Source organism: Hippocampus bargibanti, linkage group LG06 (assembly GCF_051943395.1).
Source record: "Hippocampus bargibanti isolate YZ-2025 linkage group LG06, ASM5194339v1, whole genome shotgun sequence".
Classification (NCBI taxonomy): Eukaryota; Metazoa; Chordata; class Actinopteri; order Syngnathiformes; family Syngnathidae; genus Hippocampus; species Hippocampus bargibanti.
Genome location: NC_142739.1, coordinates 16699994 through 16724440, shown reverse-complemented (window position 1 = coordinate 16724440; position 24447 = coordinate 16699994). Strand labels below are relative to the sequence as shown.

General features: G+C 40.3%; 1 protein-coding gene across 1 annotated transcript in view; it reads right to left on the bottom strand.

Moving 5' to 3' along the window:
• Nucleotides 1–24447, bottom strand: part of triob (trio Rho guanine nucleotide exchange factor b) — a 141487-nt gene that overhangs the window by 107926 nt on the left and 9114 nt on the right. The window contains exon 2 of the mRNA XM_088999776.1: nucleotides 23035–23088. Within this exon, the coding sequence (XP_088855902.1) occupies nucleotides 23035–23088 (54 nt within the window). The remainder of the gene's footprint in view (nucleotides 1–23034; nucleotides 23089–24447) is intronic.

The window sequence follows — 24447 nt, the reverse complement described above, 5'->3', positions numbered from 1 at the left end:
AAATGTATGCAAAAATTTGCAGAAATGCCGTTCGGAAGATGAATAATTATTAGGACAGTGAAGTGTATATTTCAAGTACGGTAGTTTCTTTGTTGCCTTGATTCAGTGCATATGGTTTCATGACGCTTCTTTTTTCATTTCACACCCAGGTAAGCGTGATGAACAAACTTTTTTATGAGTTAAATTATTTACATTTTATTCCAAATGAATTTGTTTGTGTTCTCTCTCTGTCCCTCTTTTTCATGGTTTGGCAACCCTCTTCATCACCTACTAGAAATTCTTATTTAAGAAATGTTGAGGCCATGGTCAACCCAAAAGGTTGACGTCATGAAAGGATGAAAGGGGTGTGTCAAACAGATGGGGAGAGGTGGGACTTCAGTGTGCCAGTCCTGCATTTGTGTTTGAAAAACAGTCAACAAATTAAAGACTTCAGAAGAGATCTGATCGTCACTGTGCCATTGGTATAATGATCATGCATATTTATTTAGTTTACTGTAGAAAGCTTAAAGGACAACCGACGTCTCCGGACAAGTTGTGTCCATAATTTGTAAAATGTCTTCAAATGACTTCTACTGAGCGTATTTTACAAAGATTCCACCGCATATACCTATATTTTACGTTTTAAGACTCGCGCTAAATATTCCGGAAGTCTTGTTTTTGAGTTGGTGACGAGTCCGTATGTGACGTCACTGAAGGAACGCCTCTGACCGAAAAAAGGACACATTGTAGCAGTCCTTCCATCACGTCAATGCATTTTGCTGTGCTTGTTTGGTCTGAAAATGTCATGTTGCACCAAAAAGAGCCAGAAGAGGGCGACCAAGCTCCATATAAGGAATTTATCAGCCTGTGGAAACGGGCTGATTAATTCCTCACAGGAGCTCGGTCGCCATTTTCTGCCTCTTTTTTGGTGATCCATTTCCTCCCAATGTTGCCTCAAAATGGCACGGAATAAATTCTTTAATCGATTGCAAACATGTATGCTTTCCTCTTCAGAACTATTTGAATCATATTCATAACTGGATGTGTAACAAGAAAGCATATTCTCCGAATCTGAAGCCATTGTTTTGATTCTCCAGCAATGCAAGACATCTTGGCGTGCCGTCACGAACTGGGGGCGGGACTTTCTGAAAATGCCCAATACGCTGCTCAATTTTTTGCAGATTTTGGACACTTTAAGTCATTTTTAGTGGTGTTTTGCATTTGAATAAAAATATCATCCTGTGTGTTTTGGGTATTTTAGATGCTATAAAATGTTTTTCTGATGTCAGTTAGGAAACAGGGCGGCCCGGTAGTCGAGTGGTTAGCACACCGGCTTCACAGTGCAGAGGTCGCCGGTTCACGTCCCGGTCCGGCCTCCCTGTGTGGCGTTTGCATGTTCTCCCCGGACCTGCGTGGGTTGTCTCCGGGTCCTCCGGTTTCCTCCCACACTCCAAAAACATGCATGGCAGGCAGATTGACCACTCCAAATTGTCCCTAGGTGTAAGTGTGAGAGTGACTGTTGTATGTCTTTGTGTGGTTCTTCTGTATTTATACACATATTCAATGGTCCACAATGTTCCAATCATATTGATCCAGCTCGCCGGAAAAGATATAACACAGTTTACCTGACACATCAATATGGAACATTTTAAGGACAAAATAAACTGTGCAGATTTTTTTGCCACAAAATACAAATGGAGTCTTTTTTTTGATACTACCGTATCAATAAATAAATAAATAAATAAATAAAATAAACATGAGTACTAGAAAAAAAAGAAACTACCGGTACATTACCTGAGAGCTTGATCAGGACTTTCCCTGCTTGGGCATACTGTCAGCTGTGGTTGTCCAAGACTGCCATGGTTAAATAAAATTTTACCAAACCCAACCTGATGAGTCTACACAAATGTTACAACACACTGTTCAGTTCTTGCAATGACTAGCATCCAAACAGTTTTTCCTCACTGACTGTAATCTTGTTCCATGGTAAGGCAGAAGCCATATATCGACTAACGTCCTGTCACCCATTGAGCGGCAGAAATGCAAAAGCACTGCCAGCCCTTTTTTCTGCTGACTGGCTTTTCTTTGACTTGTCCCCCCATGTCAGTAACCCCTCCCAAGAAGAGATTTAGTAACAATGAATGCTTTGCATTAAACAGTGTCTCATCTCCCTGAATATCGAAGGAGCTAGACCAGGGGTGGGCAAACTTTTTGACTCGCGGGCCGCATTGGGTTCTAAAATTTGACAGAGGGGCCGGGCCAGGAGCATTTGGAGGGAGTGTTTGGGCCGGAAATACTCTGAACAAGTTATGTCCATAATTTATAAAATCACTTCAAATGACTTCGACTGAGCGTATTTTACAAAGATTCCACAGCATATAGCTATAGTTTACGTTTTAGGACTTGCGCTGAATATTCATGAAGTCTTGTTTTCGAGTTGATGACGATCCCCATGTGACGTCACGTTTGGACCGCCCCTGACCGAGAAAGCGACATACAATGCATTTTGGGTACTTTGTTTGGTCTGAAAACTTCGTGTTGATCCGTGTTGATGGTGAAATTAGAAAGAAAACACATAAATAACGCCATGGTGAATCGTTGTGTGTTGCACCAAGACAACTATTTGATATTCGCTGACACAAATTCCCAGCTGACAAATCAGCCCATTTCCAACGGAGCTTGGGCGCAATCTTCTGCATTTCTGGGTGCTACAATTGCTGTCATTGATGGCTCGAATTGATATGGGAGGACTCCTTGAATCAATTGCAAACATTTATGCTTTCCTCTTTAGAACTATTTGAATCATATTCATAACTGGATGAGTAACAAGAAAACATCTTTTCCGAATCTGAAGCCATTGTTTTGATTCTCGATCAAAGGCAAGACGTCTTGGCGTGACGTCACGAACAGGGGGGTGGGACCTTCTGAAACTGACCATTTCCGGATTCATTTGAAGTCATTTTTATTTGTGTTCTTCATTTAACTAAAAATATCAGCCTGCCTGATTTGGGTATTTTAGATGCTATAAAACGTTTTTCTGCTGTCAGTGGGAAACAAAAACAAAAAATGGTGCCGGTGCCTTTAAATGTAGTATGTACAAACCTCATAGCACAGTAAGAACACTACAACCCAATTTATTAACTGTCTTTCAAATGTGAAAAATATCCCTGATCAGTTAATAAATTTGTCTCAAGGAATATGGCGTTTACATACTATTTCGCAGATACTTGGAGGAGGAAATGGAAATAGATTAAAATAACATGCACTGTGATTTATCAAGATTGCGTCTGTTTTTAATAAGTTTCCATCGAAGGGGCGAAGTTAAAGAAATCCACATTTATTGAAAAATGGAATCACTTTCAAAATTCAAAACATATTATTACACAACGAAATATTCAAGCTCAATAATACCTACTTGTGTTAAATTCCGCCAAATCATAGATGGTTTGTCCTGACCGCGCGCTCAACAAACTCCTCACTGACGCCCTCGCCTACACGCACAAACAAAACACGGGTACCGTCGCCGAGCACACAAACATAGACTACCTGCAGTTGAAATTTGCATTCTCGGCACGGCAGCCAATCAGAAGCCTGCTTCTTTCTTCCGGACTTTCGCAAGCGTTATAAAGTCGTGCAATTGCATGTCATTTTCCAAAATAGATGCACAGAACCTCAGCCCAGAAGAAAGATTCAAAAGAAGCTAACAACATATGTGACGCTAAAAAACGTAAATTCACATTAAACCGTGACTGTAATGTGTACGTGAGACTTATGAAAGGGGCTTAGTGGCTCGTAGGAAGCAATGCAAACGTTGCATTGTGCCCCGCAATGACAATCGACTACTGCAGCAAAATCTACGGCCATGCACATTTACCGTAAATTAAGCAAGGTAGCATTTGTAGTAGGTGCATTCTTGATTTAAAAAAAAACTTTATACTTTGTTACAATGGTTTTTAATGTGATTAGTTGTCTCTTTGTGCTTCAAGTTGTGAAAATTGGGACAGGCAACTTTTCAGTTATCTGCCCTGTTGTTCGCTAACTTTTTGTCATGAGTTTTAGACACTGTTTGTACTATAATTTGGGCAAGTTCGGCGGGCCGGATTAAAAAGCCTAACGGGCCGTATGTGGCCCGCGGGCCGTAGTTTGCCCATGCCTGAGCTAGACCCAAAAACAAGAGAAAAGTGAAGCCTGACGAATGCAGGGATTATTGTTGGCTTTATGGTTGAAATTATCTTTGGTAATGATGAACGATAATCTTCTTTATACTCTGTCTACTTACTGCAAAAAAAAAAACAAAACATATGTGAATATTGGTTTCGGACATTGGTTACTGATCACATAATAAACATGTCAAGGCTTTGAGCTACAATTTGGAGAGTAACATGACTTGATTCATTAGCCTGCTTCCATATTATTTTTACAATCACAAGGCTCGTGCATTCTTTGGGCACAAAGATTTCCATTATGCTAGCTTAACATCACTAAACTGCGAAGAAAATGGTCAAAAGGCTCTGGTGTGAATTAACAGAGACATTTTTATTCCCCTCTCTATGCATAGCTATTTTTTTTTTACAAATACAGTACTTATAATTAATTCTGATTCTTACAATGCAGTGGTAATTAAAAAAAACTTCCTCAATCTGAGATTTTTGAACAAATAGTTTAGTTTGTTTTCCAATGGATGCCTGCCTGTTATTGGGAAATAATAAGCTGTAGGGGCCTGACTTACTCAGTTTGCGTGTGCAAAGCCCAGTGCAAACTTGATTGCCCATACAAACAGATGTGAAATCTAATCTGCTAACAGAATTGTGTTGACTAAAACGACAAGCAGTTCATTTTGTAATGAGTATAGGCACATAGAAGAATGAAAGGTGTTCAATACACCGCACACCGCCGTACAGCGTGTTCGACCGGAAACAAATTCTTTGTGTGTTCTTGGCAATAAAGATGATTCTGATTCTGATATGATTTATCAAACCTGTTCTTTCTTCAAAAGATAGCTGCAAATGAGGTTCAAGTCTAATCAACGGCACATTAAGCAACGGAGAACTGATAATTTCTGTTAGTAAACATACTTTAAATCTATTGTGATATTCTCTATTCAGCTGTTTAGATGCAGAGATTGTGAATGGTCGAATAATTGATAGTTGAGTTGGAGCAAGTTACAAGAAGGAGTCATATATGACCTAAGAGAAAACCCCTTTCGACTGTGTTCCCTTGGATCTGGGTCATTTCAATGCACACAGACAATTGTCTAACGTTGATCTCTCGAGCATCTTTTTAGGTGTGCTGTCCAGGTTTTAAATGTAATGTTAAGCTGGATGGGCACTGGGTAGAAGTTCAATACGTTAAACAATGGCTTTGATGCCATTGCTGGCATCAATCAATGATCACAGTTATATATATTTTTTTTCGGGCACTTGATACAGTCATGTCTTTGTTTCCCTTCCATTAAAATTGCCAATTTCTTCACTTCAAATTTTATTTTGTGCACATTGTGATCAATCTAATTTGCGATTGTGAAAACCATCAGTGCTACCTGCCCTGCTTTTAAAAATGGCCGCCTCCTACCCTCTTACTAATGTTTCTAACAGTGTGTTCAGTATGTTACGTATGAGTGAAGACACATTCTAACTCCTGCTGTTCAGAACCTCAGTAAAAGATTGACAACTTAGTCAATCAAACACACCGGCCAACGGCATGCGCAGTGTTACAATGTAATACTGCAGTGCATGCCACAGATATTTAAGATATCAGTAAATCAGGACCGAAAAGGTTAATGTTAAAAAGAGATAATGCATGTAAAAATACATAAATCCAAAATAGTTTATTTAATTTGAAATGTTATACTTAAATGTCTATGACAGTGGTAATATATTTTCGCTCACCTACCTGTGTAACAAACGCAATCGGATCCAAAGTAAGAAGGTACTTTATGTTGCAGAGAATACCCATTTTGTGCCAATGAAAAAGCGTGATTCAAAGTGACAAAAATAATCCAAAAATATCCAGATTAAAATCCAGAAAAATTCCAAACCAAAGGCCCAGTGTAATAATATGTAGTCATCAAATTTCTAGCAGCAGAATAACTAGGAATCACAAATGGCAGATGGAAGGTAAAATTGTTTTGATAGTTGTGGTCATTTTTTGTCTTCTATAGTGCGCTATTTAAAAATAATAAATCAAATACGTACAGTTTTTTTGCGAACCCTTGGATGTATCTTACATGTCATAATGACCCAACTGAAATAGATAACTGTGAAGAATTGTCACCTCTCACACAAATGGGATGGAGGAGGGGTCAGTGACATTTGCAAAAATAATGATGCCCTTGTAGCCAGCCAACTTCTCAAACATGTAACATAATCAAGACAAATAATCACTCAATGAATCAATTGAATTAATCACTTGTGGGAAAGATTATATCAACAGTGCTGTGCAGCATAAGGATTCAATGAAGAGTTACAATACACTCAATATTTACACATTTGTGGTTTTGCATACGGTGTTATCAGGCCAGATCTCCTCAGCCTTACCTCCACTTTAGGGGAACTAAGGATATTATTCACATTAGGACTAATGTTGCCATTTTTGCTCATGTTTTGCAAAAGTTATTGCATCTGTCTAAAAAGTAATTAACTATTGTGTTAACATCACTCGTTTGGAAACACCATGAACACAAAATCTCAGCTCTTGCTTTCTACCTTGATTGTACAATCACAATAAAATTAAAGTATAATATTCAAAACAAAGGCACCTGACTTCATGCTCAGAGACTGTGGTCAAGCCAGATGTGTGTGTAAACTGAACTGGTTGCCTGTATATAACCCGCATAGGGTCCATACTAGACCCTATTGCACTGTGAGGCGGATGTGCAAACCAGTTGACCACTGTGCTGCCCTTATTGAGAAATAAAATAAATACTGATTTTACTTTTGCGAACAATGAGGCTGGGAAAGCAAGCATAAACTGAGAAAAAAATCACTTCAAGCAACTTCGAAGACTCGGAAACAATGCCCAACAACCCATATCTGACAAATAAAACATTAAATAACAAATATGCTGGAGCTTGATGTGCATGCATGATACCTCCTTTAGATTTTCGCCTGCCGCTTCCGCTGCATGATGAGAACTGGCTCTTGTGGGACACTTAAGCACTTTGGAAGGGCAGACACAGATTTTTTTTACGATTGAATATGCATGTGAAACTATCTGTATTTAAAAACCCGAATGAATGCATTCAAAGCACACAGTGCACCCAGCTGAGTTGCCAAAATACATCAATGTAGGAGACAGAACAGCATGGTGGTGGATTTTGTTCAGCTCAAGGAATGCCATTCATCAGCTTCCTCAATCCAAACTATCTCCAATCCTCTGATTGAAGCACCACACAAAAATCACAACCAACAAGAAACAGTGGACTAAATAAAACTTGACAGACTGGCCACACGGCAGCCAGTGTGTTGTGTCGGTTTGTGTATGCGGACATTTTCACTGCAAGAGAAATCTCGCACGAGGGAGGAAAAGGAAGCTGAAAGAATGGGATAGAAATAACTGTACACAACTTCGCAGACCAGATGGGAGGTGAACTGATGACATAAAAACAAAATGCTGAGTAAAATGAAGAGGATATGGACAGAAAGCTTCATATTTGCCAGTCACCACATTGAATCAGGATTGGCTGGTTAAACTACCAAATAATGTCAGTGTTTGAAATGTCTCACATAATAATGATCAATGGATTTGTATGTTCCGTTTGAACAAGTGGTCAGATGACCACACTGAGCAACATGTAAGGTTAAAATTCAATGGGAGGTATCAAGTGTGTTAAATAGTGTCACGTTTTGCGAGGTGGTGATGGCGGGTTCGGATCCCAAAAAGCAGGCAGGAGGGAGCAGGAGGTTGTTTGACAAATTGTATTAAAATAAAGTCAGCAGGAACAAAATGTAAAACATCAAAATGATCTGAATGGAAAAAATACAAAGTAGCAAAAGAAGACCAAAAGTAAAAGCCCGCCAAGGTTAAACAAACACGTACACTATGCATGCTGCAACCAAGCAGCAAACAAACAATGAATCGGCACCGGATGATCGTGCCAGGTGTCCTTTTAAGTGTTATTGATTATAACGACCAGCACCTGCGAGGCTGCCGGCAGGGCTGACGTCGCTACCCGCTGGTCGCCAATCTGATCGGGACGACCAGCACCTGTGAGGTGTAGGCGGGGGCGACAGCGCCCCCCGTTGGTCGCCAACCAGATCATGACAAATAGTGGACGAGGCAGTCAAATCTGGAAGGTTCTTCCATCATATGCCTCATTATTAAACACACTTGCATTAATGTAAGTGTTTAAAAACCAAATTCTAATTGGTAACCAAATCATTGCAACACATCTCACGATGGTGCAATGAAGTCAACTCATTCACTATTGTTTTATTCAATTGTCCAGGTATATCAAATGTTGGAGCTGGAAAGTAAGACTAAAAGGTTAATTGAACTCGCAATCGTATTACGACGGGATAAAACTTTTTCTTTCGACATGCAATATAGTATGGTCCCATGAAGCACGTGCAGAATCGAGAAATAATTACAACCTTGTTGTAAACAATAACATTGGATACGGTTAATTCGAAACATACATTTAAAAAGAATCTTGAATAAATTTACTCTTACAATTGTCAGCATTGATAATAAACAGGGAGGGTGTCCTTGTCGTCTAGAAATTGGGACTTGCGTCCATCCAATTGTTAGTGTGTGAACATTGTTTTGCAGCCATGCCAGTTCTGAACATTAAAACCACAAGTGACTAACGCATCAGCCCAGTGATTCCTGATATCACCCTCTGTTACTAACTTCGTTATTTTTCCTCTTTTCTCTCAGCCCCATAATTAGCAAAGTAGTATCTACTGTATGCTTCCCTCTCTCTGCCTCGTTTCCTCTGTGAATAGATTCTCAGTCGACGTGTCCTCCACAAAGGCTGTCGTCCTGTTGAGTAAACACCCGGCAGACAGGGAACCACAGACTATAGCTTCACGGCTCGTCTCCAGCCAAGAGGTGGCGAGTGGGTGCAATGGCTTTGGAGCGTTGCTACAGTTCTGAAAACAACTGGGGAAAGCAAACAGGCCTTGTGGATGAAATATCTGCAAAACTTATACACACGTTTGCATCTGACTCCAGTACAGCCAAAAAGTAATTGTTTTCTTTCATTCGGGCTCTAGAGGTCACTAAAATATTTCACTTCAGATTTTTAATCTGAAAATTTGGCACATTTCAGAGAAAAATGTAAATATTATCTAATTAAAAAAACATTAAAAAAGGGAAAAAATGGACTGTATTGGATTTACCTTTATTTGTCTCGCAATGGAGACGTTTACATTTCACAGCAGCAACGTGATAAAAGGAAGATGAAAGGAATGAAAGAAGTACAAAAACAAAATACATGAGCTGCTGGAAAGGCAGCCACTCTCAACTGAATGAAAATGACTTGTAAAACGTGTCATCCTTAACTCCATATTTGCTGTAAGGATCAAATTACAAAGCAAGATAAGTAACCTTAGAAGTCATTGCCAAAGCAGGAAAAGTGATTTTGCTATGTACAAAATGAAATGAGTGAATATTCCTTTGTGATAACTACAAAAGCTGCAAGTCATGAATCAATCAGCAAGCGATTTAATTCATTTAATTCAGCATTCCATTTCATTAATCCCATTCAACTATCATGATTGTATTCAAAACATTACACTACATCTGTTTTCATTTAATTGTATTTTTGGTCAGGCTGATGTTTTCTTCTTTTGATTTTATTGCAGTTTAGGTTGTTCAGAGCGTATTGCACTTAACTTTCTGTCAGTTGTTAGTGAAATAAGTGTCTGTTGAAACTTTATCCGATAATAGACACTGAAAGGGATGGGTGAAAAACAATCACATTCTAAAAAATAATATAACAATAATGATAACCTTCTCATCCTTCAACCCCAAAATATGGGTATGTCCAAGGAATGTTGATCACTGGTATTTGAGTAGCTTTCTGGACTGAAATTGCAACATCCACAATAAGCCTTCCATCCTGCAGGCCGACAATAGAAGGACCTAAACTTCAGGATTTTTCTTGAGGACATGCTCAGCTTTATTATATACTGTAGCATCTACAATTTAGACCTATGGTATTTTTGCAAAACAAAAAATATATCTGCTTTTTATTCAACAATTTAGAACAGCAAAACTATGGTATTTTTTCGAAGTAAGGATAGATTGCACTCCAGCCACCTCCATTTAAAACAATGAAGAAAAAAAAGATTACTTTTGTCCATTCATGAATGAAAAAGTGGACCAAATTAAGAGAGTAGTAATGCTGTCAAGAGGCCTATCTAATATACAGAGTATAATAGTGATAAACACAAGTATAACTAAAAATTAACCTCATTATGATACTTACAAGAAGCTGCAGAGATGATGTAGATGGACATGCCACCGGCTGGTTGTCTCAACCTCTGAACACAGACGACAAAAGATGCAGCAGCAAAGAGATGTTCGATTGGGTCCACCCAAATATGAAAAGTACTGCATTTCATGTATCCCAGTTACAATCCACATATTTGTTTTCCATCACAACATATACACTGTTAAGCAAAACAGAAAAACAAATTGCAAGTCAAATTCCCTTTTCCTTAGTCACTACATCAGGGTTCTGCATTAATCACTGCTTGAAATCATTGTTGGAGAAAAGACAAATAGTGTTTAACAATCCACTGTCACTGACATTGATCCACTGACATTCAGTATCAGGAACTATATCTGCCTGCCCTACAATTGCAGAAATCTCAGTAATCAGCATTACTCCCCAAAAGGCTGAGCAAATGTCAACTGTAAATAAACCCGGGAAGATCCACCGATGTTCCAGTGTTACTGCAGTCAAGCACCCAAGCATCCTGATTTAATATCACTCACATCAAAGAGCAAACGGCATGTGCACAACTTCCCCATCCGCCTCACCCACTATACTTTGCCCATCCCCCATTGCAATCTCCCAGATGCAATTGGTGGACAGTGGGTGATAGTCCACTCGTGATTGGGCTGGGGGATGTGGCGGAATCCTTTCTTTTCTATGCATCAATGCTTTCCAGGAAAAGAGCAGGACGCAGGCAGTGATGGAGGACAGAGACGGCGATGTGGGAAACAGAAATGCTTCAAGTCTGTAGGGGCAGATGGACTGAAAGTAATTAAAATGCTTCAATCTTGTCCTGTAGTAACAGTGGAATGCTTGACAATTTCAATGAGATCAATGTTGGCTTCACAATGATAATGATGATGAGTGCTACAGTGATGCTGTTGGTAGGGCAGAGTATTTCACGTCAGGAGAAATGCAATTCAGAGCAGATGGACCAAATTAGCATGGAGCATGGTATCTTTATTTATGTGTGTGTGTGTGTGTGTGTGTGTGTGTGTGTGTGTGTGTGTGTGTGTGTGTGTGTGTGTGTGTGTGTGTGTGTGTGTGTGTGTGTGTGTGTGTGTGTGTGTGTACACGTGTGTGTGTGTTATTGTGGTTTGTCTGGTTTAGTGTTTATTGTGTAAATTATGTTGTTCGCCTTAAGCCTAGCTGATGCTTGGTCATGTGCCTTATTAAAGCCGCCCCCCTTTGCACACACAAACAAATATTACATTACATTTGACAATGTCACATTTGTGTGTACTGAATATAAGAGAGCTGCTTAGTTTAATGGTGTGAAAAAAGTATTAAAAAACAAAAACATTTGGCGGTTAATAGAAAGCACTATTCTATTCAAGCATAGGGATCTGTGGGATAGGTTGTGGCCATGATACACTTACTTGGCCGTGGAGAATGGTGACTGGCGTTAATGATATCTGGCTGATGTTATGGTGCTGAGTAGTATTTGGCTGGAACTAGCTCAGAAACTATTAATTGTTTGAACCAGCATCCGTTTGAGAAAGACGATTACCATCAACCATGCAGCGATATTTGCTGGTGATGGGGAGCCCGCGATGGATGAAAATCTTTCTACAGTTTACTCCTATTGAAGTGCCTTGGAAATAAAAAAAACATCTGCTTGCAAAAATGAATTAAAAAAAAGACAATCTAGAAAAAGGGTAATAAAAGGATTTCTTGTGTGGCATAACAATGGGTTCTTATGGCACTGCAGAAACCAGTTAATCGTGTTCCCTTTGCAACCAGGAAACATAGTACAGTATGTCAGACCATGGTACACAGAAGAAGCCTTGGAGATTGGCTCGTGAATGTTAGCACATGCAGCAGGACACTGGAATGAGCATTTAAGTGTCTGCATCACTTTCGCCACGAGCTGACCTTCCTATCAATGAGCTGCATTGATTTGGCAATATTACCATACATCATGAAAATTTCAAATGCAATCTTTAATCAATCATATTTACAATTCAATACAATGCATTTTGATGTTTATAATAATAATACGTTTTATTTCAAGCACATTGCAAAGCTCTCAAGAACACTTTACAGTCACAGACAAGCACAGAAAAAAAACTGGACACTTGTAAATATGGGTTGATGCAATACAGCTACATATATCAATATGCCTTTCTTGATACTTGCACTATGTAGATTTTTTATGAAACGGTTTTGCACATTTACAGTATACAGTTGGCATTTTTATTTTGCTATGCTTAGAATATCTTGATTTCTATCCTTTCACTCCATCCCCTTTCAAATTGCTGCTGTGGACTGCAAATTTCCCCAATGTGGGACGAATAAAGGTTTTCTGATTCTGATTCTGATAGATACAATGTGATAAAATATGATTATAAATAGAATACAATCAATAAAATAAAATTTCAACCTGTCACATACTCCCCCTCAAAATAGATGTTGTCCCCAACATATGTACTAGCGGGGAAACTTAACCCCTCCGCGTGGGGTTAGGTTTCTAACTAGAACACAATCACCGGGCAACAGGGTAGAATACTTTAGTTTACTGTCATATAGTCTCTAACTCCTGGCAGCAGCTTTGTTGTTATTTTCTTGCGTGATCACATACGCTTCCTCCATACCCTGTTTCCACTTCTTCACATAGTCCTTCTGGTTGGTGTCACCCTGGTTAGAGTCTGGATTCAAACTAAACAACATATCAACTGGTAAACATGGTGAACGTCCATAAATTAAGTAAAAAGGTGAAAACCCTGTCACCTCACTTTGAGTACAGTTGCAAGCATAAACTAGTTTGTTTATTGAGTCTTTCCAGTTACTCTTTTGTTTCTCTGTCAGTGTCTTTAACATCTGGATGAGTGTCCATTTCTCTGTGGGTGGTAGGGAGTTGTCATTGAACCCACAACCCCACAATATTCCTTCAGTTGAGCAAAAAGTTGATTTTCGAATTCACCACCCTGGTCATGGTGAATACGAAGGGAGAACCCAAACTTTAAAGCATAGCAATTAAAGATTTTGGTTGCCGCTGCTTTGCCAGATCAAAATCAAAAGTCAAAGTCAGCCTTATTGTCAAATATGCTAATATGCATGACATACAGAACAGATGAAATTACTGTCCTCTCGGACCCAGCATGCAAGGCACTTATAATGACTTTAACAAACTGTGATATCATGAGAGGCTAGCTCTCAGTGGGACGGGACAAGAAGTGCAATGGACGACAGGGTTGGATACAAACAAAAGGTTTTAATCAAGGGTTCCAGGGGGAATTCACAAGCAACAAAGGTTCGAATAGTGTCTCTTCCAATACTTGTCAAAATAAAGTCTCTTCTGATACTTAAATACAAATAAAGTCTCTTCTGCTACTTAAATCCAAAAAAAGTCTATTCTGAGGTAAAACTGAAGACGGAGTTCTTTACAAGAGTCTCTAGGCCTCACCCCTCTTGACGTCCTCGTCATGTATCCTAGCCACCTTAGCTAGGTTCAAATCCAGTGTCCAGTCGTGTGGTCCCAACTGGCAATGAGTTCCACGCAGCAATCAACTTCTCCACAGAGCACAGCAATCGAGCTTGTCTTTCCCCAAGCTGCACACTCAGAGGCTCTCTGCCTTAAGAGCCCTGCTTTCCAATCAAGCCCTGATCAGCTGCAGGTGTGTGGGTTTAATTGCTGCCTTCCACCAGGTGGGGCCAAGACTCTCTCTGGGTGGAGCCATCTTAGGGGGATGTATTTGCCCTCCAGGACACAGCCTCTCGTGACATCACAAAACATAAACATGAAAACGCCAATTTGCCGGGAGAGGGGAGCCGCTGCGTGTTCACGCGCCGCCATCTTGGGGGGAAAAAAAACAAATATGACAACACAAAGACACAGAGACATTCATTCTTCAGGACTTGCTGTACCCTCTTTGTGATGACATGAAGCAGTTCTAGTTGAAAGAGGAGAGGATCAAAGCATCCATGTCAGCAGTGGATCAGGGACGTCATGGTGGAATTTGCACATCTACTACAAGCTAAATGTTGAAAGCAAACACGAAGCTGTAGCATCCATTGACGAAAAGACATTGTCTCACATCTCCTGTCCCACATAAATCCACTTCAATTCCAAGCCGCGACAGTTCCACATACGCATCGGCACTCTTCTTATCGCGGGCTCCTCAAGCCATGCATCCATCCAACCGCAGACTGTCCAACAGCACTGATCTTTCCGCTGAACAGAGCGGGGTTGTGAAGATTTGCTAGATTTGGACGTTTTTGCATAAACTTGAGCAAAACGTGTAAAATGCTCTACTAGCACAAGCACGTATTCATAACCACCCTTATATTTGTCAATATGCAAAAAGTCAACAGAGACAAGTTCAAAAGGCTGAGTAGTCACAATATTAGTGAGAGGGGCTCTGATCTCACGGTTGGGCTTTTTGTGTTTTAGACACACACACTCTCTCAGTACATAGTCATCTATTTCTTTTTGCATAAAGGGCCAGTAAAAACGATCCCTTACAATGGAAAGAGTCCTTTCTACACAATGGTGGCCCATTTCATCATGCAGCTCTTTTAACAATGTCACCTTGTGTTTTTCAGGAAGCAGTAGTTGGGTTCTGTTTGCTGTTTTTCTGTACAAAACACCTCTGTCATTAAAGTGTAGCTTGTCCCATTCCCTCACAAGACAAACAACCTGAGGACAATGTTTTCTTAGTTCAGTACCTAGCGGTTTCGTCTCTGCTAGTTTGTATCTAATAATATGTCCTATAATGGGGTCAGTCTCTTGATCTAGCTTGATCTGTCCAACAGTCAATGGAGCTATTGGTGTGTTTAGTGACACCTCGGCACACGTAGCTGAGATTCCCATAGACTGTACTAGAGTCGTTCGGTTGGTCAACTGCTTGTACGGCAGCACTCACAGCATTAAATGACATTTTTTTTGTACATCCTTCCATGTATGTTAAAAGGGCATCCTAGATAAACTGTCTGCATCAACATTTTCTTTAACAGGACAATATTTAACAGTAAAATGAAAATCAGAAAGTTCTGCCACCCACCTGCACCCAGTTGCATTTTACTTAGCAGTCGACAGTACATAAGTGAGTGGATTATTGTCACTAAACACAGTGAAGAATGTGCACAGTACAAATAATCACAAAACATGTCTGTGATCGCCCCCTTGAGCGCCAAAAATTCGAACTTGCCCAAGTGTAAGTTATAATTCTTCTCAGCTGCCGTTAAAGTCCGAGAGCCATAGGCTATCACGGCGTGATAGTATCACGCAAAGTTTGCCATTTTGTCGTTGGTACAACTGTATGCAAAATGAAAGGATGCGCAAAGTCAGGAAAACCTAAAACTGGTGGTTGAACTAAACAGTCTATTAGCTGCGCTAACACTGACTGATGCTCATCACTCCACTCAATATGTGTGTTCGAAGGCACACTGTTATGTCTCACTTTCCATTTTTTTCTTTGGTGCTGCTGAGTCTCAACATTCAGAGGGACTTTAAGCAAACCATACAAGGGACTAGCAATACAAGAGAAATCTTTGATGTATTGCCTATAATAGCTTAATAGCCCCAAAATGGCTCGAAACTCACCGACAGTACCTGGCTGCCTGTTTTTCAGGGCACGCACTGCTGCTGTATCTGCCGGGTCCATTCTGCTCCCCTCAGCAGAGACAATACTGCCGAGGTACCTGACTTCCGGCTTGAAGAGGTCACACTTTCGGGATTTGAGTTTTACTCCATTTTCTCTGAGACGTCGCAACACTCGCCTGACGTCCTCAACGTGGTTGTCAAATGTCCCGCTGAAAACAAGAATGTCATCGAGATAGGGGACACATATTTAGTCCCGTAACCCCTCCAGGCATTATTCCATACACTGCTGAAACGCTGCTGGTGCATTCCTGAGTCCAAAAGGGATTCGAATCCATTCATAAAGGCCTTGGGGGGTCACGAAGGCGGTCAGGTGGCGGCTCCCTTTGGACGTGAACCCCAGGTGGTATGCTTTGCCTTGGTCCAGGAGCGAGAAGATGGTGTTACCCCCAAGGCTGTCCACCACATCCTGTACTCGTGGGATGGGGTGTCGGTCAGGTTGTGTTTTCCGATTCATCTCTCTGTAGTCAATACATAAGCGCAGTGTACCATCTTTTTTCTTGACACAGGCGACAGGTGATGAGTAGAAGGAAGTGGACTTTTCCACCCACCCTGCGCTATCAAGTCCTGTAAATAGTCTTTCACCTCTCTGTACAGTGGCTTTGGTACAGACATACATGTCTTTGAAACGGGCTCTGTGTCTTTTCACAAAATGTCCATTTGTAGGTTTTCCACACGCCCTATTTCGTCATCCGATTTTGAAAATGATGCCGATTCCTCTCTCAACATCTGCTGAGCGGTCTTTCTTTTATCTTCGTCCAGATGAGAAAGGTCAATTGGGGTGTCCCACTGCTCACTGATAGGGATGGTGGTATCCTGGACATGGAACTCATTGACACCGCTGAAGCAAGGTCTCTTTTAAATATGTTAGCTGGGTAGACAGACCCTACTGACTGCACTGTACCGATAACAGTCTTTACTGGTAACCTAATGTCATGGTTGGTAGGGTTCTGGACACTAATAACTATCTTAGGAATAGAACCTGCCTTTACTGAGACCAAGAGTCACAAAACTCTAGGCCATCTGGCCACTGTGGGTTTTCACTTGGCTCAAAAAACATCTTCCCTAAAGGGCTTAGCCTGTACTTTGCATGGAATAAAAAGTGAGCTATGCCTAGCTATAGTGAATCTCTCATTTGTTGTTTTTACACGGTACTCATGCGCTAACTAACTGCTTTTATGAAAGTGGCTGCTTTATTGCGCTTAAGGTGGGGAAAAGCTAGTCTAACCAATTTCAAGAGCTTTTCTGTATCCCCTTTGTGTGTCTCATCGGAGAGGCTATCTAACACAAAACGCTCAATGACATAACCCTATGATAGAACACTGTTGCTGGTTACCTTTTAGTACTAAAACTGGTAAAAGTAGCCCTGGGTCATTAGCACCAAGTTTAAATGGTATCTCAAGCCATCCTACATTAGGCATATCTTTTCCATTAGCTGCCACAATATTGAGAGTATTTATTATCAGGGTCAATAAGCTCATTCACATTTTTCAATGACACATCAGGTAAGTTCGTTTGTTTCCATGACTCATCTACAGCACACACCTGTGAACCCTTTTATTACCCAAAAAACACAGAATAAGACATTTCTTTCCCACTAACTTCCAGACCGAAGGTAATTTGCCGCACTGTTTCTTATTTGTACGCTCGACAAATGACTGCTCATGTCTCTTCTGGACGGGGTCACATGTGTGGGGATTACATTCCATTTTCATAGCACCACTGTAACACTGGGATCTTATGTATCTCTGTGGTCACACCATGTCCCACTGGGGTAACCCTTTCTAAAGTGTGGCTCCTGGCTTGGTTCTGTGCTTTGCAGCCTGCTATGAAATGTTCACTACTTCCACATTTAAAACAGAGCTGACAATATTATTCACCTGTCTGAATACAAGAATAACACCTGGGCTGCGGGCGACGGGGCATGTAGTACTGCTGAGGGGTGAACCGCTGCTGGAACTGTGCTGACCTCTCATCGGCCTGGGACCTGGTGCTGGGTGGTACTGTTGAAAATCTGATGGGGAGTGCTGGGTGTGGTAGTGCCTGGCTGGTGGATATACCTGATATGGTGAAGGTGGAGTGAAGACGACCTGTTCAGGCAGGTGTTCAGGTCCTCCGCTGGTGGGCTGAGAAGTGGCTGTTGATTTCTGAATAGTCTCTTTGATCTGGGACACTTCCGTCTGCAGATCCTTTAAAAGCATCATCTCTGACCTCATCTCTTTAATCTCTGAAAGGAGTTCATTCGGCACAGTAACAGTACGCTGCTTTCAGACTGTCTTCTTCCCCCTCGGAGCTGGTGTGTCATCTAACTGGACAGTGTTTACCGTGGTCACCCGCGGAGCAGCATTTTTCTTTTTTTCCTGTTGCTTTTTTTCATTTGCACATGCTATGTTAAATTTCTCTAACAGTACTTCATCAGATGTGGTGGTTAGAAGGATGAAAGGTTGCATGTCACTCTTTACATTGTCACTCTGTAACCCTGTCAGAACTGTGTGCAGGAATAAACTCTGGACCCATGTAGGATCATACTTCACACCTGATTCGGCCTCTTGAGATGCAAAAAGAATCATTTGATGTAGGTCCATTGCCCGAAGCAGAAAGTTCTGCGGAGACTCTTTATTGTTCTGGACTTCCGATGAGAGCTGTTTGTACAATTCAGTGGCTCCTCTCTCCTGATAGTGAGATCGGATAATCCTTCGTGAAGAAGGTCGGGTGAGGTTCCCTTTCCCTTTGAGGTTGCTTCTCAACTGCAGACCCGGTGTTATGGCACGAACCACTGCATCGATTATCTAATCCCCCTGGTAGCCTTTACTATGCCACCTTTCTATCTGTCTGACCAGTTTATCTTTTTGTCCGAGCACACCTATTTGTCAAGATATCTTGACATCTTTGCTCCAGGGGGCAGTGTCTGGGGGCACTGTGCTTCTCTTTCACACTGCATTTTCACCTTTTTCACTTGGTTTGGCTATTCCTAGTTCAAAATCTTTTATACTTTCAATCAAGTCCTTTACACATAGCAAATCAGACATTCCTCCATCTTCTAGCTCTAAACCAGCTCTTTCAATGTAGTTTGACACAATATTAATTTGTTGGCCTCGAGTCTTGCCTGTAAGTTGCTCTCTTTTCAGTCCAGATATTTAGATTTCAGCACATAACTCTGACAACTGTTGAAAATTCAGTCCAAATAACTTGCCTTTGACGTCCAACTGTAATTCTTCTCGCTCTATTTTCGAGAGGGTACATGCAGTTCAACTGGCCAGATTCACATCATAGACTTCCAGTGCCCTGTAGTGGTGGATGTATGCACAGAGATGCAACCAGAGAGCACATGTAGAAAAACAAACAGTAAACAGCGATGCCACTCCGACTGGGTTGATTGGGGATATTCGAAGCGAGCTTCTACCCACGGCGAATAGACAACACTCAAACGCAAATATCCCAGCGGTGCCTCCAAAATGTTGCGCTCTCCACTATGGTAAGGGAGATACAGTGTTGTGGGATCCAGAAAAATGACACAAGACAAGCGGTGGGATACGTCTTGACTCAACAGTGGTTTACTTCGAATGCCCAGATGTAATGCAAACGTACGCACACAACAACTTCCTGTCCAACCATGTAAGTCCGTCCGACACGAAACACTAACCGAAGCAGGCGTTCCTTGATTAAATAAACATTTTCGATATATATCATTTGTAAACCAATGTAACTATGCGAATGTAACCAAAATACTAAATAAGGTATTTTTCAACCTGTCACAGATGCGGATACAGATGACAAACACAGCTGAAGTTTAATAGTGTGCTGAATTATACTGACCACAACTACATTAGGGCGGCACTATGGTCGATTGGTTTGCACACATCCGCCTCATAGTATGGTGGACATGAGTTCTTCCCATGCCGGTGTGGGTTGTCTTCTGGGTACTCCGGCGTCCTCTCATTCTCAAAACATGAATGGATATTTAATAGAACACTGTGAATTGTCACCAAGTGTGATTGTGAGTGGGGATGGTTGTTTTTCCTGTGTGCTGGAAAAGTGTCCAAAGACAGTGGGAATAGGTTCCAGCACATCCACGACCCTTGTGAGGATAAGTCGAAAAGAAATGGATGGAAGAATCACATGCAGGAGGAATTGAGGCAGTGGTTCTTTATCTTGTTGGAGGCACTGAACCCCACCAGTATCACATGCTCATTCATCGAACTTCCTTATTGTTGCTGAAAAAAGCAAAACAATAACTGCTCAAACAATCGATGAAATTATCTTGTTTCTGGCCTGCCATCACATTGAAAGCATAACGCAGAAGAGTTCCTCAGTCAAGTTTAATGCATTCCTATTTTCACCAGTCCGACCGGACATGTAGTCCATAATAACAAACTCGCATAAGAAAATGCTGACCTGCGTTTAAAAACTCTCAATTCTCAATCAGTGCCATCAACCACACTTAAAAACACATAAAAACATATTGAGAACAAACAAGGCTGGCTTGTACTCAAAAACAGGATGCATCTAGTTGAGCTTGTGTCATATCCTTCAAACGAAAACAATAGTCAAACCAGAATGCCACAACAAAGTGGGGTGAAATACAGTTCCAACCTTTTTTCCAGGAGATATCTTGTTTTTTTAATACATTCTTTACAAAATGCATTTGATTGATGAATTTAAAAACCAAGGTATGTATCAAACTTATTTTTGGAGTACAATCACGCCCCCAAAAGCTACAAAATAGCACTTACCATGACAGAGAAGTGAAAGTAACAGGGAATGACTTCATAGAGAACAAATGATCCCTGGAGTGATGGCAATTGAAGTACAGTACTTCACACTTAAAGAGAGACTTAGTATTAATTGCTAATTTCAGAATACCAAGGAATTATCTAATGTCAATTTCAAGAAAATTGCACAGTTACACAACTTTACACACTGTGGAGAAATAAAGAGTGTGAATACATTTTTTTATTTCAGAAAACTGTTGCTTGCCCACAACCAGAAATTTGGAGGTGATATCAAAGGGTTTTCAAGTATTTTGACCTTTTTTGAGTATGCATGAAATATATCTATCCATTCGTTCCTGGTGCCATTTTTTATATTTGTGTACATGCGTAAATGGTGCAGGAGAATGCAAATAGTGAGATTTGAAGTCACAAATTAATCAAAACGTGCAAATAAATGGTTTCACAAGTAAGAACTAGAAGTTATTATTTATCCGCTTTTATTTTTACCATAGTTTCCACACAAACATAATTCAAGCACCTACACTTACAGTCCTCATGTAATGCACCTCTCTTTCCAAACAGTAATTCCCTTTGCCCTTCGACCTCCAACGCCATTCCACCAAGCCATAAATGACCATCACAAATGTAAATAAAGTGACTTTAATATACAGTGCAGTGTATTTATTTCATTACAATACAATACCACATTTATTATACACAGGATAAGGTAGGTTGTGTGTAGTTTTAAGGCTTATTTAGTTGAAAATTATATTTTATGGCAACCCGGGAATATTATTCCCATTTTAATGGTTTCCTATGGGAATTGTTTTTTGAGATACACACTTTTCGCCTTACACACTCTGTCTGGGAACCAATTAAGTTCGTAAGTTGAGGTCTCACTGTATCTAGCAAAAATGTAATGTGAAGGGGTTTAGAAAAAGGTAAGCACGGGATTTGGCTGGCACATCCAATCGCTTCCTATTAACACCCCTTTCAGTATCCTGGATACTGGAAATAATCAGCCAAAATATCAGTTGAAAAAAAAAGTATTGTGAAATGTTTATCCCCGGATGACCCAATTGGAAACATCAGGACTAAACTGTCTAAACCGCATGGCCTCCTCTCTGGACTAAAGACAACACATACTATTGATGTCCGTTAGATTGCCATTATGCTGCCTCCGTCTGCACTCCAGGCCATTCTTCTGTGACCGAAATGTAACCAAAATAAAAATTCCAAATACTAAAAATAATGCTAGGTGGAACATCAAATGATCTTCCCGTGAATCGCACAATAAATATGGATACATTCCTACTGTCATTAATACAACAGAATAAGTCAGTGGTTCCTCTGAGTATATTTGTCTTCAAATAAATGGGAATCAGATTTAACACTGACAAAGTCCATATGTGAGTTCACTGAAATGATATGATAAATATCTCATAATTTTCTTAGGGGGGCTGCGCCGTGGGATTCCTCTGATAGAAAGGTGTCAAAATCTTTTGAGTGACAGGCTACTTTGTCGCGAAGGTCATTATGAGGGTGAAATATATGTTTAATTGTGTCATCATATACTCTGGACAGAACGGATTGATGGATTACTAGATTAAAAATCTGATGCCAAGGATAATGGTTTGTTCAATTACTGTAAAAAATATCAGTATTATTGTTATTTTATTTTAAAACCCCAATCTTGTTATTTATTACACATAAGAATTGACAATTTTGGTCCAGATTTTAGCAGGCATTGTGGTAGTTAACACACATGATTACCTTTTGGCGGGATGTGGCCTCGGTCCTTGAGTTTGACACTTGCAAAATAGGTCCCCGCAAAATGAAGGCTCGGAAACGAGAGAATACACCATGTGCGATGATTGATGATACAGTATATGAATAATTTTAAAATGGGAAAGCATGTTTCACTGCAGCTTTCAGCAAGACCTTCTATCTCTTCCTATGTTCTTCGATGGATGGCTCTACGAGAGTGATATTGGGCAAAAGTATTTGAGAAGCAATGAAGGATGGAAAGCTCAGCAACACCCACACAATGCCACCATTTGACGAGGAATGTTTAGTCAAATGTTCATTTTAACTTACCATACAAAATAAAAAAAAAACATACAGATACACAAATATGTATTGTATTTAAATCAGCCATATATCACATTATGCGCTGTGTTCTGTTAGATTGTACACCCGATGCAAAGCATGAAATATTCAGTTGAAACGGGACTCACACAGTGTTGAAAAACTGCCAGTTGGCTTGCAAAGACTATGAGAAAACCACTGAACCCTACCTGAGGTCTGACCAGGTCCATCCAGTTTAGAGTCATATTTTGGAAGTGAGAAATCTAGAAAGACAAAGAACACATTTTAATTTGTGTTTTGAGGAAAGTGAAAACAACACCCGTCTAACCCTTTATTTAGTATTTTTGCTGGGGTCTCGGATTTGAGCATTGCATTTTAACATTCACAATTTCAACCTAAATCAATGAAATAAAAAATGCCAAAATTTACTATTATTGCTTAGGGTGTGCTTGGTATCCCAGGCATTCATCAATTTACTCCGGCCCCCAATTACTGTACTCCACACCAAATCCGACTACTTTCAAAAATGTTGCTGAGCTTTTAGTGTACCGTAATTCTTGATTGCAGTACATTCACCAAAAGTGTCCCGAATTAAAACACATTGGAAATTCTTATACTCTTGTAAGTACTAAATATTTCCATTAAAATTGGTTAAAATTTTGTATGACTCATAAAAAATCCCCAGGTGATTAAATGCAGCTGAATAATTAAATCACAGGTGTGAATACACTTTCCTTTCTGACTCACTGATAATAATATGCGCTTATAAATAATTTTATTTATAAGCGCATTTCAAAGCTCTCAAGGACACTTTACAATCACTTGCATCCAGAAATATCAGAACAGAAAATATCTACACTCAGTGTATGAAGTACCAGATAACATTTGAATGTTTTCATAGAGGGATCATCTTCAAGAAGACGAAACATTTAGAATACACAGACAAACTTGTGAATACAATTTTCCCACCCGATGCATTGCAGTTTTTCCACGTGTCCCTTTTACTTTAAATTAAATAGAAACCCAGTCAAACATTGAAGATATGTTTTGCTTGGACAAACATCTCTTTTCTCAACTTACAGATTGACAAACCCTGTTTCTGGGTCACATCACGATAACACTGTTGTAGCACAACGTAGAGAGCTAGGGATCAGCTTAGGTCTCTCCTGCCACAGCTTCACCCAGCTGTCTTTCTAAACAGAACAGTGTGGCATATGCTTCAGGATTACAGAAAGCACCTGTTCACTTCCGGTATCTTTTATTTTATACGGTGCTGTGTACATTAAAGTGGGAGAGACATGTGTGCACTACGCAAGGTGTGTGGAAATTAAAGCAGGGAAAATGAACAAAACACCATTGCTGCGAGGTGCAAAGACTTTAAGATGTTTTGCATTACTTTGTGGGCAATTGGTACACACACGGAACTACTGTTGGTAATACTGCAAGCCTATATGGGAGGATTCCAAATTTGATCCTCAATCCGATGTTCGGGAGGTCAAACAGCAGTTTAGCTTCTCAAAACCAGAGGAACAGTGGGCTAGCAGCATTCACGCGATACGAATAAAAGCATGCTGCTCCCTTCAAAGCAAAGGGAAATGTGTGTACATTTAAGTGGGAGAGAG